Source organism: Somniosus microcephalus, chromosome 19, assembly GCF_052327205.1.
Source record: "Somniosus microcephalus isolate GS21.2 chromosome 19, FLI_Smic_1.0, whole genome shotgun sequence".
In the NCBI taxonomy this organism is placed as follows: domain Eukaryota; kingdom Metazoa; phylum Chordata; class Chondrichthyes; order Squaliformes; family Somniosidae; genus Somniosus; species Somniosus microcephalus.
This window is the reverse complement of record NC_141005.1, coordinates 18,783,520-18,804,374: the sequence shown is the minus strand read 5'-3', so window position 1 is coordinate 18,804,374 and position 20,855 is coordinate 18,783,520. Positions and strand designations below refer to the sequence as shown.

At 49.4% G+C, this 20,855-nt stretch overlaps 1 protein-coding gene across 1 annotated transcript in view; it reads left to right on the top strand.

Annotated features, from left to right (window-relative positions):
- Nucleotides 1-20,855, top strand: part of LOC147103587 (unconventional myosin-XVIIIb-like) — a 409,691-nt gene that overhangs the window by 377,873 nt on the left and 10,963 nt on the right. Inside the window, exon 44 of the mRNA XM_085962172.1 lies at nucleotides 5,091-5,258. Within this exon, the coding sequence (XP_085818298.1) occupies nucleotides 5,091-5,258 (168 nt within the window). The remainder of the gene's footprint in view (nucleotides 1-5,090; nucleotides 5,259-20,855) is intronic.

Here is a 20,855-nt window from a genome sequence, read left to right as displayed (position 1 = left end):
ACCGAACTCCTCTGTTCTTCTTCCAGTATTGCCGTGGGTTTTTTTTACATCCATCCGAGAGGGCCAGATTGCACCTTGGTTTAACTTTACATCTGCAAGATGACACCTCCGACAGTGCAGCACTCCCTCAGCACTACACTGGAGTGTCAGCCTGGATTATGTGCTCCAGTCTCCGGGATGGGGCTTGAACCCACAACCTTCTGACTCCGAAGTGAAAGGGCTAACTTTGCGGCAAGGCTGACACCTACAAAGTGGTCCTTTGAGCTGGAATGTCCTTCAGGGAAGGGAACCTGCCACCTCTATTGGGCCCTGCATGTGACTCTAGTCCCACAGTACATGATGACTCTTAATGGAGTATGAAGTGGCCGAGCAAGCCATTAGAAGATGGCCCACCATAACCTCCTTGGGGCATCTAGAGGCAGAATAATTGCAGTTTTGCACTGTATCTTCCAATGAGTCAACCCATACAATTACGTATCACAGCTTTGCGGATAAAAAACAATTGGGTGGCATAAGTTGTCAATGATATAGCAAGTTCATAGCTCTTGCATGTCGGTTCTATGTTCAACCCAGTGATTCATTCCAGAAGCTCTCGCAATGGCTTGATGGGTAGATTCTGGTTTGGTATTCAGCTGCACAGGAAGGTCCCAGCGTCATTTCCTGATCTGCACAGGGTTAATAGACCTAAACCAGGGCAGTCGTGGCAATGCTCGACATGGTCTCTACGCCACTGTGGTAGGGAACGATAGCTATCCAGTGATTCTTGCGCGAACGTCCATGTGTGGTCGAGTACAGGATCAGACCTGGCTCTGAGCACCCCCCGCCTCACAACGCCCCGCCCCCGCATCCCGTTCCCATGTTCAAGTAACCCGTGGACACTCCCCAACAAGCCTCACTCATGGAGAGAGCTATGTCTGTCTGTGGATTCGTAGAGCAGCCAGACAAAGTGCCCTTTGGGAAAGGCAGGGAGCAGCAGGCCCTTTGAGTAGAAGTGGTTCCACAGTAGAAAGATGCTGAGGAGCAGAGTGCCGCTGGTGACTTGCAAGCCTTACTTTCCAGGCAATTGGCTTCATTACCTCCGAGATAAGTGTTGCATTCTGATTATCATTCAAATAACTCAAACATCAGTGCTCTGACATAAAACTGTCTTATTTTTGCAATAAGGGTTCAGAAAGGGCATCCTGCGATTTGATGTGTTTATGAAACTCTTAAGAGTTGCTGTGAAAATTCTGACAAAATGATTTTCATCTGCTTTAGTCCTTTTGTTCTGTTGAGTCTCACTGACAGGGTGAAGCTGTTCAATTTCAACAACCCAATCTCAAAAATAATTTAGATTCATGACTTAAAAGATATGCGTGGTGCTGGTTTCCAAGGTGCATGAGTTGCTGTTTATTTTTCATTTGAACACGCGTCAAATCTGCACAATATACGGGACCTCAGAGCATGTTTTACATGGGGATTAATCGATCTCCTGTGACATTGCTCACAGAGAGCCAACACTGAAGAAGCTCGACACCATCCAGGACAAAGCAGCCTGCTTGATTGGCACCTCATCCGCCACCTTATACATTCAGTCCCTCCACCACCGTGGTTGCAGTGTGCACCATCTACAAGATGGCTGGGGAGTTTAGAATTAGGAGTCACAGGATTTTGACCCAGCGACGATGAAGGAACGGCGATATATTTCCAAGTCAGGATGGTGTGTGACTTGGAGGGGAACTTGGAGATGGTGGTGTTCCCATGCGTCTGCTGCCCTTGTCCTTCTAGGTGGTAGAGATCGCGGGTTTGGGAGGCGCTGTCGAAGAAGCCTTGGCGAGTTGCTGCAGTGCATCTTGTAGGTGGTACACACCGCTGACATGGTGCACCGGTGGTGCAGGGAGTGAATGTAAGAAGCCTCTACTGTAGTTGGCACTAATTGAACAAACTTGCCCCAAAAAGCTGTAAGGGCGGATACTGCCAGAATTAAAAGTAGGAGGTGCAGTATAGATCTGATCAGTTCCGAACAGAACCAAACATAAAGTGCCATGAAAGTCCCTGATCTATCACATTGCCATATTGTAATGGTGGTAGTGTTTTGTCTTTTAAATAGTCTCTTGGGGGATTAACCTGAATTGAATCAATTGGAAATAAATGTTTTTCTTTACAATTGCACATATACCTTTTTATTGAGAAGCCTAGATGAAGACCACAGCCTATATTGCAGGACACTACCAAGTTGGAAAGAGGAGGATTTGAGGGTACAATATTATAGAGAGATACAACAACAACTTGTATTTATATATGCCTTTAACATAGTAAAACGTCCCAAGGTGCTTCACAGGAGTATTATAAGACAAAAATTTGACACCAAGCCACATAAGGAGAAATTAGGGCAGGTGACCAAAAGCTTGGTCAAAGAGGTAGGTTTTAAGGAGCATCTTAAAGGAGGAAAGAGAAGTAGCGAGGTGGAGAGGTTTAGGGAGGGAATTCCAGAGATTAGGGCCTAGGCAACAGAAGGCACGGCCACCAATGGTTCAGCGATTATAATCAGGGATACTCAAGAGGGCAGAATTAGAGGAGCGCAGATGTCTCAAAGGGATGTGGGGCTGGAGGAGATTAGAGATAGGAAGGGGCGAGGCCATGGAGGGATTTGAAAACAAGAATGAGAATTTTGAAATGGAGGTGTTGCAAGAAAAATTCAAAACGCTGGAAATACACAGCAGGCTAATCAGGGAAAACTATTTTCACTGGTCGGTGACTAGAGGATATAAATTTAAGGCCTCCACCAAAGGGATAGGTTAGGAGATTTTTTCTTTGTTTGGTTTGTTGGGACCTCAAATGCCTCACCAGAAGTGGGAGTGGGAGCAGAATCCTTAATAGCTTTTAATAGGGAATGGATAAATATGTGAATTTTTTTTTTTAAGTGAATGGTGAAAGATCAGGGGAATGGGACTAAGTGGATAGATCTTTCAGTGAGCCTGCACGGGCATGAAGGGCTGAACGTCCTCCTCCTGCACTGTAAAACTCAGTGATTCTGGTCAATGTGTCTGTACACTTGATCTTTACCTTCCTCCCCTCATTGTTTCAGTCAATTCTATCAAAGGAACCTCTTGTCAACCCATTTCCAACAATCAGTCCTGAGCTGACTCATTAACCCGTCCTTTCTCCTTTTAGATGCGGGCAGACCTGATTTGTATTTCTGACGTTCAGCTTGTTTTTTCTTTCGATAATCTTCATTTTTTTTTAACAGCATAGGGTTTCTGTGCTCTGTTCTGTCTTCAGAATGACTTCTATAGTGCTGGGAATAAATGTTTTCTTTTAGTTGTGTCTTGGAAATCTTGGACAGGGATTGGCAGGCTCTCGTGCAGACGTTTAATAAGTAAATAAAGCCCCATGTTCACATATTAAAGAGAATTGCAGCCAGCACTTAATACTGTCTGAGGCAGGAGTGAGAAATTTAGAGACAATCCCTTATTCCAGCATTCATATTTTATTGATAGGTTATTGACAAATATTCACTACAAGCCCACTGACTCCCACAGCTACCTGGACTACACTTCCTCCCACCCCGCCTCCTGTAAGGACTCTATTCCATTCTCCCAGTTTCTCCGTCTCCGCCGCATCTGCTCTGACGATGCCACCTTCCATACCAGTGCTTCCAACAGGTCTTCCTTTTTCCTCAACCGAGGATTACCCTCTACAGTGGTTGACACGGCCCTTGACCGTGTCAGTTCTATTTCCCGCACTTCTGCCCTCACCCCTGCCCCTCCCTCCGGAACCATGATAGAGTTCCTCTTGTCCTCACCTTTCACCCCACCAGCCTCCATATTCAACGGATCATCCTCCTCCATTTCCGCCACCTCCAGTGTGATCCCACCACCAAACGTATCTTCCCCTCACCTCCCCTTTCAGCATTCCGTAGGGACTGCTCCCTCCGAGACACCCTAGTCCACTCCTCTATCACCCCCAGCACTCCTTCCCCTTCGCCCGGCACCTTCCCGTGCAAGTGCAGGAGATGCAACACCTGCCCTTATACCTCCCCCCTTCCCACTGTCCAGGGCCCCAAACATCCCTTCCAGGTGAAACAGCGATTTACTTGTACTTCTTGCAATCTAGTATATTGTATTCGCTGCTCACAATGTGATCTCCTCTACATTGGGGAGACCAAACACAGATTGGGTGACCGCTTTGCGGAACAACTCCGTTCAGTCCGTAAGGGGGACCCTGAGCTTCCAGTCACCTGTCACTTTAATTCACCGCTTCACTCCCGCTCTGATCTCTCTGTCCTCGGCCTCTTGCATTGTTCCACGGAAGCTCAGCGTAAGCTCGAGGAACAGCACCTCATCTTTCGATTAGGCACTTTCCAGCCTTCTGGACTCAACATAGAGTTCAACAATTTCAGATCATAACCTCGGCTCCTATCATATTTATATTTTTTATCCACACTTTTTGTTTGTGCCTTGTGTTCTTCTCTCCCACATGGCAGCTGTCCCTCGTTCTGCCTGCGCAATTCACACTTCATCTAGAGCCATCCTTTGTTTCTTAACCTGTCCCATTACCACCTCCTCTCGCCTTGAATATCTCTTAATGTCTCTTTACTTCTCCTGCCTTCTATCCTATCACAGACCTTCCCTTTTGTTCTTTCATCCCTTCCCCCATTTCCCAGCCCCTAAACTTGCTTTAAAATCTGTTCCATTTCCTGCTTTTTTCCAGTTCTGATGAAAGGTCTTCGACCTGAAACGTTAACTCTGTTTCTCTCTTCACAGATGCTGCCTGGCCTGCTGAGTTTTTCCAGCGTTTTCTGTTGTTATTTCAGATTTCCAGCATCCGCAGTATTTTGCTATTCATATTTTAGGTTGTGTTTAGGTAACCTATTTTATAGAGAATGTATATAGTGCTTAACTCCCCCTTGTTTGTTCCTATCCCCACACACAAACGTTCAGAAATAATGAATGATCTCTCCACGTAAGTATTCTGCTTGATTTTGGCCAGTGTTTTATCATTCTTTATTTCTAGACAGCCCCTGCCGAGAAAAGTTGAAAGTGGTCTCAGATCAAAAGTAAATGCCATTGACTGTTGTTCCATGTCTTTCTTTCTCTTTCCACTGAAAGCAGTGACAGCCAATCAACCATTGGATCCCTTCTGAGTGACGACCTTAGCGTTGGGACGAGGTCATGGCTGGGATTGTCCGCGGGCCGATCGCCCACGCTAGGAGGCAGCGTGGCCAGGAGTCTGTCTCGGGCATCGGCAGCTGACAGCATCGGTCTTCACCGCTCGAGGTAGGTGCCGGTTTCAGTCTCCTTTGGCCCGTGACGTTGTGCGAAAAGTGAGACCTCCCACTGCTCTGAGGAGCCAGTTGTGTGGAGGCTTCAGTAACGAGCCCAGGGTTGCATTTGACATTGAACTTTCCTGTTGGAATCAGCTCTACACATCTGTGAGAGGAAATCAATAACCTCCAAACAGGCACAGCTGGAAATGCTGGCAAAATAAAAAAAGCACTGTTGATTCCTGTTAGATCTGCAGCATGATGTTGCTGCTACACAGAAGGATTTGCTGAACCAAAGTATACACTTTAAGAGGAGGAGCAAAGCGTAGCTAGAGGGGCTGGTTTCGATTCAAAGTACCTGTACTCTCTTAATGGGGTAGAAATTGGACCTTGTTGCTCACATTTTACATAAGAACATAAGACTTAGGAGCAGGAGTAGGTCGTTTGGCCCCTCGAGCCTGCTCCGCCATTCAATAAGTTCACGGCTGATCTGATCTTGGCCTCAACTCCACTTCCCTGCCCGCTCCCCATAACCCTTCACTCCCTTACCGTTCAAAAATCTGTCTATCTCCACCTTAAATATATTCAGTGACTCCGCCTCCACAGCTCTCTGGGGAAGAGAATTCCAAAGATTCACGACCCTCTGAGAGAAGAAATTCCTCCTCATTTCCGTTTTAAATGATGCCCCCTAGTTCTAGATTCCCCCACGAAGGGAAACATCCTCTCTGCATCTACCTGTCAAGCCCCTTCAGAATCTTATATGCTTCAATAAGATCCCCTCTCATTCTTCTAAACTCAATGAGCATAGGCTCAACCTTTCTTCATAAGACATCCCTTATACGGGCGTAAAAAGGGCACCTGTGAGGAGAGATTGAGTAGAATGGGCCAATGTTCTCTAGGGTTTAGAGGAATGAGAGGCGATCTCATTGTAACGTATAAAATTCTGAAGGGGCTTGACGGGGTAGATGCTGAGAGGATGTTTCCCCTGGCTGGGGAGTCTGGAACTAAGGGTCACAGTCTCAGAATAAGGGGTCGGCCATTTAGGACTGAGATGAGGAGAAATTTCTTCACTCAGAGGGTGGTGAATCTTTGGAATTCTCTACCCCAGAGGGCTGTAGTTGCTCAGTTGTTGAGTATATTCAAGACAGAGATTGCTAGATTTTTAGATGCTAAGGGAATCAAGGGATATGGGGATAGTGCGAGAAGTTGGAGTTGAGGTAGAAGATCAGCCATGATCTTATTGAATGGCGGAGCAGGCTTGAGGGGCCGAATGGCCGACTCCAGCTCCTATTTCTTATGTTCTTATGCAATGAGGGCCAATTTTGGGGGCTAACGTGCCTGATAAACATCTGACCCGGCATTGGGTTGGCTGATTTTTCAGACATCGCTGGTGGTTGCCAGAAACAATCGTTACGCCCCTTACATGTGGATATGTGGGGCCTAATTCCCTTTATAGGCCCCCTTACCGATATTTGGTGTTGTAGCGCGGATTAGGAGCCGGGCCTGCTCCACTTGGGATTCTTAATCGGTTGCTGGGCGACCCCTACCAAAAGGTAAGTGAATTTCCCCGCAAAAACAAAATCATTGCTGTGGAGTCAGGAAGAGCAGGAACGTTGCCCTGATGCCACAGTATACCGATAGCTCCCCCCACCCCACCCTCCCTGTTACCACTCCACAACCACCCTCCGGGGGCCTACCTCTGGGCTGCTGCTGGCGAGGCACGTGGCTTGAAATTCATTTCTTTTAATGGGCGAGCTGCCTGTGGAGGCGGGACAAGCGGCGGTAGCTCGCCCAATTAATATTAATGAGGCCAGAGGCCCAATCTTCACCTGGCCTCGGGCATCCCAGCTCGGGCGCACGTTGTGGCTACATTGCTGCAGTTGTACAGGGCCTTGGTGAGACCACACCTTGAGTATTGTGTGCAGTTTTGGTCGCCTTATCTGAGGAAGGATGTTCTTGCCATGGAGAGAGTGCAGCGAAGATTCACCAGGCTGATACCTGGGATGGCAGGAATGACGTATGAAGAGAGATTGGGTCGATTAGGCTTATATTCACTAGAGTTTAGAAGAATGAGAGGGGATCTCATTGAAACTTATAAAATTCTAACAGGACTAGACAGACTAGATGCAGGAAGGATGTTCCCGATGGCGGGGGAGTCCAGAACCAGGGGTCACAGTCTAAGGATAAGGGGTAAGCCATTTAGGACTGAGATGAGGAGGAATTTCTTCACCCAGAGAGTGGTGAACCTGTGGAATTCTCTACCACACAAGGCAGTGGAGGCCAATTCATTAAATATATTCAAGAAGGAGTTGGATATATTTCTTAAAGGCTAAAGGGATCAAGGGATATGGGGAAAAAGCAGGGACCGGGTACTGAGTTTGGATGATCAGCCATGATCGCATTAAATGGCGGAACAGGCTTGAGGAGCCGAATGGCCTACTCCTGCTCCTATCTTCTATGTTTCTATTACTGCCTTTGCACCCGAAATCGGGCGCTGATGAATTTGTACCCCAATGTCCGTTTAGAAGACACCTGCGCGCTGTCTTTTAAATAAAAACTTCAAATCTCCTGCTCCAATGGAGAGCAGCTCTCCTCCCCTCCAGAGCCACTCGGGTGATGATAATATAATACAAAAATAAAAACATAAAATGCTGGAAATACTCGGCATCTGCAGAGAGAGAGAAACAAAGTTTAACGTTTCAGTTCGACGACCTTTCATCAGAACTGGAAAAAGTTAGAGAAAAGTTAAGCAAGTACAGGGTGATTATAATTTTTCCGTTCACGGGATGTGGGTGTTGCTGGCAAGGCTGGCATTTATTGCCCATCTCTAATTGCCTGTGAGAATCCGCTGCCTTAAACCGCTGCAGTCTGTGTGGTGAAGGTACAGTGACTTTGTCATTGACGGTTTGGTACAACTGAGTGGCTCGCTGGGCCATTTAAGGGCAGTTAAGAGTCAAAACCACATTGCTGTGGGTCTGGAGTCACATATAGGCCAGACCGGGTAAGGACAGCAGATTTCCATTCCCTAAAGGACTTTAGTGAACCAGATGGGTTTTTATGACAAACCAGTAGTTTTATGATACTGATATTAGCTGATATTCCATTTAATCAACTAGATTTAAATTCCCTAGCTGCGATGGTGGGATTTGAACTTGTGTCTCACAGATCATCTAGCCCAGTAACATAACCACTGTGCTACCGTACCCTCTATAATGATTGGCACGGAGCCGTTTGGATTAATTCTATGCATTTTCAAAGGCAGCATGGCTACAGATCACACTTTTGGAGCTGGTGCAAAACCACCTGGCCCCAGGAAGACATTCTGCTGGCTGGGGATACATCGTACTTTGCTGATTCGCAAACCTGATTCAGCTTCTCTTTCCGTTTTCATGATATATCGCTGAAAATTTAAGGACGTTTGCTTAACACTAGTGAATGTTGTATCAGTGTGACTTTTATGCAATTAGTTCGGTCCCAACTGGAATAAGTCAGTCTGCAAAATGGAGTTTGTAAGCTGGTATGAATGGTGCTTCGTGTAAACCTTAATAAATCTATTAGGAATATGGAAAAGTGCAGGACTGGAAAAAAAGCCGTGGACTCCAACTTGCCGGTCCCTAACATTAATGTTTATAATACTTCTCAATTGTCCACTCCCTCAAATATCTGTCCCTTTCTCCCTGAAATCTTTCCACGCTATCTGCCTCTACTACTTAAATCGAAACTGTTGGGGCAGCTTCCTTCCTCTAAGTTTGAACCCAGTGCTCCCTGATTCTAGAGTTTGTGGCAATCTTGAACATATTATCAGGGTTGAATCTAGCTATTCCCTTAAGAATTTTGAATAATATCTCTCTCCCCTTTGTCCAGAGTAAATAATTCCAGGTGTTTCAACTTCTCCTCATAGCCTAGATGCCTTAACCTAGGTAGGAATTTGATTGTCCTGCTCTGCACTACTTCCATTGTCTGGATACCTTTGCTGTAACAGGGCAACCAGCACTGTACACAGCACACTAGGTATGACCGTCCCATTGCCTTGCATATCCCCCTGCGATTTCTGTTTATTCCTCTGACTATACAAGCCAAGATTCAGTTAGCTTTCCTTACTATTGCCACATACTAAAAGAACTTGCATTTTATATGGCGCGTTTGATTACCTCAAGATGTCCGAAAGCACTTTGCAGCCAATGATGTCAATTTTGAATCATAGTCACTGTTGTAATGTAGGAAACGCGGCAGCCAATCTGCACACAGCAAGCTCCCACAAACAGCAGAGTTAAATGACCAGATGATGTGTTTTAGTGATGCTCGTTGAGCGATAAATATTGGCCAGGACATCTCCCCTGCTCTTCTTCGAATAGTGCCATGGGATCTTTTACGTCTATCTGAAACGGCAGAGGGGGCCTCGGTTTAATGGCTCCTCCGACAGTGCAGCACTCCCTCAGCACTGCCCTGGAGTGTCAGCTTGGATTATGCATTCACGTCTATGGAATGGGGCTTGGAGCCACAACCTTCATGATTCGGTGGAGAGAGTGCTACCTGAGCCAAGGGCTAACACCATAGTCAATCATGTTACAAAACAGTCAAATATATAATTATTCGCAAATAAGATTTGAAATGAATTGGTACCAAAGGTTTTTTTTTTAACTATCTCTAAGTAGAACAATGTAAGGAACATCCTGCACCAGAGTGTTTGTTCTTACTTGGAGTTGCTTGAGAATATGGATGAGGCAGGTCCCAGGCTTGCTCCCTGGTCTGCATTGAGTTAGCTACTCTTGGCCAGAGCGGCAACTGGGATGTTACGCTTAGCCTAGAAAGATGCAAAAAGACTAGTTATAGATCCTACTCCTGATCGCCATCCAGTGATGCCTCCTAGAAAGTGTGCATGTCTAGGCATTGGGTGAGGATCGGATTTATCGAATTGCCTGCTGACGCTTGTACCTAGGCTCATACATGAAGAATGACCACTTGGACAAGGTACCAGAGGGCTGTTGGTGGATGTGGAACCATACACCAGTAAAAGTCAGCAAACGAGAGAAATTTTGGGGGGGGGGGGGGGGGCGGGTGGAAATGACTAAGAACCACCACAGTTGGTCTGAATATTCTGGGGTATACGACTTGGTCTTCTAACTATTTCTTTACTCAACATGCAAATGACTTTAAGCAATTACTGGCCATGAAAAACAGGCAGTCCAAGAGAGGTGGCTCGGTTGCAAGTTCTTTCAAGGCTCGCTGATAACCCTCGAAATCGAATGAACATGGAGAAATAAGCTTTCAACGCCATCAGCTCTCGATTGCATTTTGAATTATGATAACTTACCCTTCCCGGTATTTGATTCCTGCCATGAGATCAGGCCCATTTAGTTATGAAGCTGGTTCCACTGCATCTCGCACATCATCCCCACTCTGCATAAGACCCCAGAGAAAGTAAAATCATTCAAAATGTAGCCAATGTTTAACAATGTGCTGCTGTCTTAACTTATTTTGATACATTTTGGCTACTTCATCTTTATTAAGATATTGGCCCCGATTTTCCCCCAGCCGTCGGGCGGGTTTTCAGGCATGTGGGCGGGGAAAATCACAAATACAGGGGGTCGCGACCGCCGCCCCCCCCCGCCTGATTCCCCACCCCGTCCGACTTTCGGACCGTCGTTTCTCTCCGACCCGAATCAGTCCCGCCTGCCGCTGGCGGGACTGGCCACCGGGACCCTAATCAGCAATTATTGGCATGTTTAATGCCATTTTAAGGGGCCCTTGCTATTTTCAAGGGTTTCCCACGCTAACCACGCCTGCGGGGAACCCCGCTGATGAAACCTGGTGTGAAGCATCCCGGCTTGCTTGCTCTCAGCTGCAGGTCATTTGGGAAAGCTGAGATTTAATCGGAGAGCATTTGTATGTTGAAGGACCTTGTTGTTGCAGGCTTGGGGCTACTTGTTCAAGGCTTAGGCACAGCTGTGGAAGGTTGGAGCCTCACACACTTCTCCAATGTGAGCTCCTGGGAAGCCCCTCTCGCCACTCTCACTCAGCGCTTCCTCAGCGGAGGCATCTACCAGAAGCATGGGACGCCTTTTTTTCCTTCCCTTCTTGCCATTAGAGGATCTCCAGCAGCAGAACCAGGAACAGCAGTCTCAGCAACAGGAGCACCAGGCTGCTGCTCACTCACCTGAAGCTGCACAGGCCAGAAGGGGCCAGCGCTTGGAAGTGGCTTGAGAGCACCTTGCTGCGCATTAGGGGAAAATGGGGACCCGTTTCTGCACTGGCAGTCCTACTCAGAAGGACTTCCATGAAGGTCTGGTTTCTCTGTTCAATAGATGGCCATCGCTCCTCAAGAGATGTCATTCTATTATGAGCACTCACCATGTTTTCTATACCCTGGTGACTTATCTCCTCCATGGAGGTTGCCAACCTTTTCATGGTGATGCGTTCATGCACCAATGACTCCACAAAGGCTCTGCTCATGGTCGCTATGGACTCCTCCATTCACTCCACACTCGCAGCGACCCTGGAGACAAAACCTGCCAGAGACTCCTGCATCTGTGCATGGAGATCCATCACCTCTTCTCTTGCAGATGGACCCAGAGGCAGAGGGTCGACATGCAGCGCAGCTGAGCTGAGCTGGCAGAGTCCTGCGCCCTCCGACGAGGACTCTCCACTGCTGTCCCTGTCTCCAGAATCTGCTGAGGCTCACTTGTGAGCTGTGAAACACCAGGTGACAACACTACTCTATGTCCCGAAGGTCCCCCCGAGGCGTGAGTGTCTGCGCTGGTGCTGGGTGCGCTTACTTCTGCTGATGCTGCGCCCTCAGAGGTTGGAGCTTCCTCTGAGGAGTCTGGCTGCACAGCCTCTTCCTCCTCCACAGTGGGGACGAGGGCTCTGGATGGTCCTGTGGGGGAGTACAGGAAGGAGTTAGAGATGTGATGCAGATGTTCATAAGTCCAAATGATGTAGCTTCAGAATCATAACAGCGACTCATGCTATGTCAATGAGAGAGATGGCAAACTATTCTGTCACCAGCTTGCGGGACTGCCCCCATCTCTCCTTCCCCAACTTCCGCGGCCACATCAGCCCCAACAATTTCCAGCACTCCTTCCTCCCAGGGGGTCAGGTGGGCTACTGAGGGTGGGCCTCCTCCAGTCCTGGCTCGCTCTCTGTTGTTGTGAGTTCTCTTTTCCTGCAATGAGGGAGACAAGTGGAGTTTGAGTGAGAAGGAAGGAGTGAGTGTAGAGATTGCATAGCATAGATACTTAGAGGGAGACAAAGATGGTGTGAGGCTGCAAGACCAAGGGCCCTCCCTGTGTGTTGTCAGCTGTGTTCAAAGCATCAGAGTGAGAGGGAGTGTGAGGGCTGCATGGTGGAATAGTTATGTGAATGTGAGCATAGAGAGAGATGAAATGGGTAAGGGTGTATGGATGTGACTGTGAAGTGGGATGTGGAGGAAGAGAGTGCTAAAGCTGAGTGCTGGTGGGGAAAGGCAATGGGGATCAGGCTGAGGGTGTTGGAAACTTCATTCTTACTTTTCCTGTACGGTGAAGGTCATGGAATCATTTCCGACACTGTATCCAGGTTCTTCTGGTGACTCCCAGCGAGTTGACATCTGCTGACACCTGCATCCATGCAGCCTTGGTCTCAGTGGGAGGCCTCTTCCTGCCTGACCTAGGGAAGAGACCTCCCTGTGGGCCCTAACCTCATCCAATAATGCCTGTAGTGAAGCTTCGTCGAATTTGGAGGCAGCTCGGGGTCTGGCACTGGCCACAGCTGCTGCAGGCTCCTCTGCCATCCTGTATGGTTCATTTGGAAGCCAACAGAGGAAGCAATGCTTGCTGTGGACCTTGAAAGCACCACGAATGATGACATCATGCTGTGGGGCTTTCTGACTGAAAATAGACAATTAGCAAGGCTGTCCACACGCTGGAACTTAATTGGCCACTTGAGGGAAAATTGCATGCAACTGCCTGACCCATTTAGATTCGGGTCGGAACCTGACATTCGGGAAACCCGACAATTCCCCGCACCTTCGGGAAACTCGGGGCCATTGTTTCTGTGGAAAAAAACAATGCTACATAGGAATATAACACTAAGAAAGAAATACTTGCATTTCTATAGCGCCTTTCACAACCTCAAGATGTCCCAAAGTGCTTTACAGCCAATGAAGCACTTTTAAAATGTCGTCGCTGTTTTAGTGATGTTGATTGAGGGATAAATATTGACCAGGACACCGGGGATAACTCCCCTGCTCTTCTTCGAAATAGTGCAACAGGTTTTTTTACATCCACCTGAGAGAGTAGATGGGTCCTCGCTTTAACGTCTCATCCGAAAGGCGGCACCTCCGACAGTGCAGCACTCCCTCAGCACTGCACTGGAGTGTCAGTCCAGATTTTTGTGCTCAAGTTCCTGGAGTGGGACTTGAACCCACAACCTCCTGACTCAGAGGCGAGGGTGCTACCCACTGATCCAGGCCACAACTTTAGTCCGTGTCTATTAGCTCAATGAACCTCGCAAGCAAGGTTTGTTTAAAAAAAAACGATGGAATTTTTTAGATTTCTATTTACTTAATTTCAGCATTTGAGTAATCATCAAACATTTACTTGTACAACTCTCACCGTTTCTTTTACAAATCACTTGTACTCTGCACAACTTCCAAAATGTGGTTATGTTCTTAACTCCCCTCTAACCTATTTAACCTGACACGCCCTTCCTGTTGGCTGTTTCATTATTCACATTACGCAGCTAAAATGGGCCAAGTCTTGCTGGAGAGGGCTCTCTCACGACCTGCACCATGAATTAAACTTTGTCCTGCACCCTTCAGCTCGAGTATAATTTGCACCGTAACTTGCTGGAAGTGCGAGCTGAGAACGGCGCGGAGAGGGCAGCGGGGCGTCTGGGACCTTAGTGGACAACGAAACCAACAGTTTATCTCCTTAATCAATTAAACTTAACGAACTTAAAAAAAAAAACAGAGGAACGACGGAGAAGGAGTGTGTGAATTAGAGTCAGATCAGGTACAGAAAGAGAATTGGAGAGGGAAAGAAAGATTGGATTAAGAGAGAGAGAGAAAAACGAGACAAAGGAAAAGAAAGAAATTAAAAAATTAAGGCCTAGAATTTCAGTTGCTTGCGCCAGCAGTTAGCGCCTTAAGAGAAGTGAATTTCGGGCGCTATGCGTGTAGCGCCCGGGCGCAGCGCAGTTTGCGCCTCGCCCCAAATTAAGTTGGCCGTTAGCGCCGGCGCAAAGTTTAGCGCCCGCCCGGATGCGCGCGCAGAAAATGACGTCACATCCTTGTGCAACGCCCTTTGGCCGCCCCGATTCCAAACTTCAGTCGGACCGCCCCATTGTGCGGCTGGCGGCCGGAGCGTTTGAAAAAAGGAACGCAACACAACCAGCGCGGGCCCCAGGGGGCGCAAATTAAAGGGGACGTACCCTCCAGTATAAAGGCCAGCCATTTTTCAGCAAACACTCTTGTGCAACGCATTTCTGGACACACAACAAGGAGGATAGCTAACTGGTTTCAAGCAGCAACAGCTCAGGTATTTTTGGACTCAGGCCAGAGCGCTGCAAGTGGCCTTTTGGAAATTTGACTGTTTGCCAGGATTTGATGGGGGTTGCATGGGGTGCCAACGCGGAGCTGCAGCGCCATGTCCGTAGGGCTCGCAGACGCATTGTGAGAGGGGCAGCCCTGGCTAGAGGCAGAGGGGGCTACAGGCGTCAGCCACGTAGGCCTTACCCAGTCAGGCTATACCGCCAGCAGCGCTCCTACCTCAACATGAGTGGCGCACGATGTGTTAGAAGGCTCCGATTCCGAAAGGAGGTGGTTGCAGAGATCTGCCACCTGCTTCGCAGAGATCTGCGTCCAAAGCTCAGGTGCAGGATGTCTCTGTCGGTGGAAGTGAAGGTGACGGTGGCATTGAACTTCTATGCCACCGGCTCCTTCCAATCCGCTGCTGGGGACATAGCGAACATCTCCCAGTACGGCGCGCATCGCTGCATCCGCCAGGTGACCGAAGCACTGTTCAGAAGGAGAAGCCAATTCATCTCCTTCCCCATGGCCCTGGAGAGCCAGCATCAGCGCGCATTGGGATTTGCCAGACTCGGGGACTTCCCCTTGGTGCAGGGCGCCATTGACTGTACGCATGTGGCTTTGCGGGCCCCTCTGGAGCATGGCGAGCAGTATCGCAACAGGAAGGGCTACCATTCTCTGAATGTGCAGCTGGTGTGTGACCACAAGCAGCGCATCATGGCTGTCAATGCCAGCTTCCCAGGCAGCAGCCACGATGCGTTTATCCTGCGGCAGAGTACTGTGCATGACATGTTCGAGGCACAGCCTCCCCCAAGAGGATGGCTACTCGGGGACAAAGGCTATCCTTTGTGTACCTGGCTCATGACCCCGCTCCGCGCGCCCAGGACCGCTGCTGAAGAGGCATACAACGAGAGCCATCAAACCACCCGCAACATCATCGAGCAAACTATTGGGGTCCTCAAGCAGCGGTTCCGCTGCCTTGATCGCTCCGGAGGAGCTCTGCAGTATTCGTCGGACCGGGTCTCCCAATTTGTGGTAGTTTGCTGCATGCTACACAACCTGGCTATCCGCAGGACTCAGGCACTGCCACCTGACGTTGGAGCAGCACCTCAGGAGGAGGAGCAGGAGGAGGAGCAGGAGTACGTTCCCAGGAGGGAGCGACCAGGGCCAAGGGCCGCGCGACGCCACCTTATTACACGGTACTTCTAAGCCCCCTGTCAGGGAATGGCCAGGGGCCATGAGGGAAGATGAATGCAGCCGCTCCGCAAGCCCTCAGCCGGCGAAGCCAACAAACACTAACAAGAACAACCATGGAGACTGTATGAATAAAGATAATTATTTATTACACAAAAATGAAAACCCCTTCCCACATGAATCCCCAAAAACAATCAACGGGCCCCACAAAAAGCCCAACAAACGACTCACTCCCACAAACTGGGGAGGAGTAACTCCACATTTGCACAAACCTGGCCTCAACCTCGGCCTTAACGCAAAAAATAAGCCCATGAACCAAACAACCATGGGCAAAAGAAAGATGGCCACCGCCATATAAAACGAAAGCTGGCCACACCCTCTACTGAGTGGCCCGCGAGGGCGAGACCTTGTCCAGCCTTTTGCCTCCCCTGCCCGGCCTGCTGCTCCTTCGCAAGCTCTGCCCAGTGGCTGCTGCGAGGCTGGGGGAAGGCGCCTGAGGCTCAGATGTCCTTCCACCAGATGCCGTTGGGGGGCGGCCTACACAGCCTTTGGGCCTCGAGGGGCCGGCTGCTGAGTGGCGCACCTGAGCCTGGCCAACATCAGCTCCAGCCGCTTGCGCTTGACGCCCCAGTGGGGGAGTGGCGGCGACGGATGGCGCAATGTGGGCAAGCTGGCATCTGGGATGCGCTGGCTGGTGCTGTGGCGCGCTGGCACTCGGCCGGGCCCGCACTGCAGGATCCGCAACAATCAGCCGAGGGGCGGCTCGCTGGGATGCTGCAGCACGGCTGGTGCCCTGGCGATGCCTGCCTGAGACAGCGCATGTGGCAGCAGTGAGTGCCCCTGTTGTCCTGGTGTGCGCCCGCATCACACCCGCCAGGGACTTGACGGCATCAGTGAGCATGCGGCCACTCGCGGCAGTTGATGCCCCAAACTCGCGCACACTGGTCGCCAGCGACTCGATGGCCTCAGGCATGCGGCCCACCACGCGCATGAGCTCCGTGTGGCGCCGGTCCGAATCCTCGGCCGTCTTGTCCAGCTTCCGCGCCTCCTCCGAGGTGAAGGTGTCCGGACTGGAGTCGGGACTCTCCCGCTGGGGAGCAGGGGACCGAACTAGGGGAACCTTGCCACGTTGGTGGCGGCGAGTGTCCCGATCAACTGCACTCCCCTCTGATCCTTCCCCCCTTTGGGGGGAAGGCCGCAGCCCACGCACAGGGCTCCTGGGTGGCTGGACGCCACTGGTCCCAGAAGTTGCAATCCCCTGCGACAGTTGGTCCAGGCACTCGTCCAGTGAGGACGTGTCAATCATTTCGTCCTCTCCTGCGAGACCTGAGTGTTCCCCTGATGGTCCGGCTTGCTCTTGCTCCTCCTCCTCCTGCTCGGAGGGGCTGTCACTGGCAGCTTCAGGGACCTGGTCGTCACCAGCTGAAAGCAGGAATGCACAAGAGTAGCTTCAGAGTGAGGAGACGGCGTCAGCGAGGGAGTCAGGACTGGTGGCATTCAGCGCATTGGTGGGACAGTGGCAAAGGAGGTAGCTCGGATGCGCAAGTGCGACGCAAGAGGGCCAAAAGGCGAGGTCCTTACCATTGCCGGGCAGTGGAGGGTCGGCTACTCCGCACGCTGTGGGCACGATCAGCCGGGCTCCCATGAGCACACTCACGCGCTCCTCCAGGGGAGTGAGCTTCTGCAGCTTGGCGCGGCCTCCCCTGGTCCTGGCATAGGCCTGGCGATTATAGGCTACTTTAGCCTGCAAGAGAAAGGACGGGCTGTAAGTACGGAGTGTAGCCCTGATGTAGTGTGCACTGGCTCCCATGGTGGAATAGCTTGGCCAGAGTGTAGCCCTGATGTAATGTGCACTGCCTCCCATGGTGGAATAGCTTGGCCAGAGTGTAGCCCTGATGTAGTGTGCACTGCCTCCCATGGTGGAATAGCTTGGCCAGAGTGTAGCCCTGATGTAGTGTGCACTGCCTCCCATGGTGGAATAGCTTGGCCAGAGTGTAGCCCTGATGTAGTGTGCACTGCCTCCCATGGTGGAATAGCTTGGCCAGAGTGTAGCCCTGATGTACTGTGCACTGCCTCCCATGGTGGAATAGCTTGGCCAGAGTGTAGAGTGCAGAATGGCCAATTGATGCTCATGACTGTCCCAAAGCTGCTGGCTGAGGGCTGGCCATTAGGACTTTCAGCTCCCTTTGCCCATCATGTCAGGTGTACATGCAAGAATGAGGAGGAGACTGGAAAGGGTACTCACCCTGACAATCCTGGTCAGGTCGTTGTATTTTTTCCGACATTGTTTGTGGGTCCTGGGGGCATCGCCGGTGAACGTCACCCTGTTGGCGATCTGCTTCCAGGCTCTGGTGTATTCTTGGTGGTTCGGATTCCTCCCAGTCTCTGGGAACAAGATCCTGCGCCTCTTCTCCAGAGCTGTCACCATTATTCCCAGATCACGCTCTGAGAAGCGCAGGGCACGCTCACGGGCCTTCTCTGGCGTTGCCATGACTCCCTGGGGCTGAGCAGCAGTGCTGAGGCCTATTTGCAAAGCTGCAGTGTGCAGGGCGTGGCAGCAGACCAAATCGTCCCTTCCCCCTTTAAGAGCTGGTCGGCGCCACGGGGTCTGCTGTCAGTCAAAAAATGACCGCACCCGCGCTGCGCCCCGCCTCGGCGCTATCCCTCTGCACCGCCGGCTTAGCGCCTAAAGATAGTAGTGGAACGCCTCTTTTAGCGCTCCAGCAACCTCTTAGGGCGAAGCGACTGAATTTCCGGCAAGGGGGCGCAACTTTGGGGCGGGCGCTCTAACGTTAGCGCCCCAAAACTGGCTATACTGAAAATCTAGCCCTAAAGATTTTAAATTTCTAAAATCTATTAAGAATTTACTACATGAGGAATGAGACTCAACAGTTTAAATTGTTCCCTTTCTGGGCAGGAGAGATTGATTAGCATTGCATTAACAATTATCACATCGTTAAAGGGGTATTTACGCTATTAATTATGGGCCCTAACTTTCTGTGGCGAGTTTAATGGGCAACTAATGTACAAATCCAGTAAGGTCTTAAAAATAAAGGGGAGGCTAAGGGAGAGCTGTTCTTTGTGTGAGGGAAATGGCGGAGCAGCGTAAATCGCCCAGGAAGTGATACATCTTGGTAGAAAGCCTGAGGAGAGGACATATAAACTAAAGGGTACAATCCTAAAGTTGGTGCAAGAACAGAGTGTACAAATCGTTGAAGGTGGCAGGGCAGGTTGAGAAAGCAATTAAAAAGGCTTACGGGATCCTGGGCTTCATAAATAGAGGTATAGAGTAAAAAAATGTGGAAATTATGATGAATCTGTATATAACACTGGTTCGGCCCCAACTGGAGTACTGTGTCTAATTCTGGGTACCACACATACCTTCTGGATGTGAAGGCCTTAGAGAAGGTGCAGAAAAGATTTACGAGAATGATTCCAGGAATGAGGGACTTCAGTTACATTGATAGACTGGAGAAGCTGGGGTTGTTCTCATTGGAGCAGAGAAGATTGAGAGGAGATTTCATAGACGTGTTCAAAATCATGAGGGGTCTGGACAGAGTAGATAGAGAGAAACTGTTCCCATTGGCAGAGTGGTCGAGAACCAGTGGACACAGATTTAAGGTGATTGGCAAAAGAACCAAAGGCAACGTAAGAAAAAACTTTTTTACGCAGTGAGTGGTTAGGATCTGGAATGCACTGCCTGAAAGGGTGGTGGAGGCAGATTCAATCATACTTTCAAAAGGGAGTTGGATCAGTACCTGAAGGAAAACAATTGCAGGGCTACGGGGAAAGGGCGGGGGAGTGGGACTAGCTGAGAGTCAGCACGAGCTCAACGGGCCGAATGGCCGCCTTCCGTGCTGTAACCATTCTATGATTCTAAGTTGTGGAGATTCGCAACTCACACCGTATCTCTTAATCGGCTGATTTGCGCATTAATAACAGCGTGCGACGTGAACTCGCTTTTATTTTTCCAGCAAGGTTTTGCCCACTTTATAAAATAATAATTTGGTTGTTTTCACCAGACTTTTATTTTAACCTAAATAACCTCATCCTGCAAAATTGAACCATAATCTCTTGTGCTTGCGCGCGCTTCCAAAGTGGCAATATATGCAAGACACGAGAGAGGGATCAGTGCAACACTCGCTGGAGTCGGTGTCGGAGCTGGAAATCTTGAACTCTCCGACTCCTGCCTGGGAATTGTGCAACCAACCACTCTGGAGATATTGCACCACGAGTTTCAAAACATTTGGTCCACGTATCTGAAGTCGGACATAGCATGTGGCTTGCGCTAACCAATTTCAAGATTATTCAGAGGTTACTGTACTGAAATTAGTTTATCCTATCTGCAGCTGGAGATAAAAACATCAATAGTAGCCCAAGCTTGCTGCTCTACGCAATGTGGGAACGCCCAGAGCCTGGAACCTTTTTTGAGAGAGAAATTGGATTTCATTTTGCAGATTACAGGCCATCCCATCTCAATCATGCTAGCCATCTGTGCCTGCAGAACCATTCCCTGAATGTAGCAGGACTGTAGTTCTCGGACTGGCTTTTACATTAGCTTTCAGTTATCCGCTTTTTAAAATGAAAGTTTGCCTATTTTTCCTTTAGTTTGTTACCACACTTTTTTTTTAAAGAAATTGTTCTTTCAGTTAGGGATGGGCAATTGTGATGCTCCTTTCAAATTCCACGTGCACTAGTTCTACATATCTAGAATCAGGGCTTCTCCTGGTGTTCCTATTGATGTTGCTCTTTCACTCCTTTTAATAGTAATATAGAGGGTTCGGTAGCATAATGGTTATGTATAGTAATCCACGAGGCCTGGACTAATGATCCGGAGTCATAAGTTCAGATCCCACCATGGCAGCTGGGGAATTTAAATGCAAATAATGAATTTGGAATAAAAAGCCA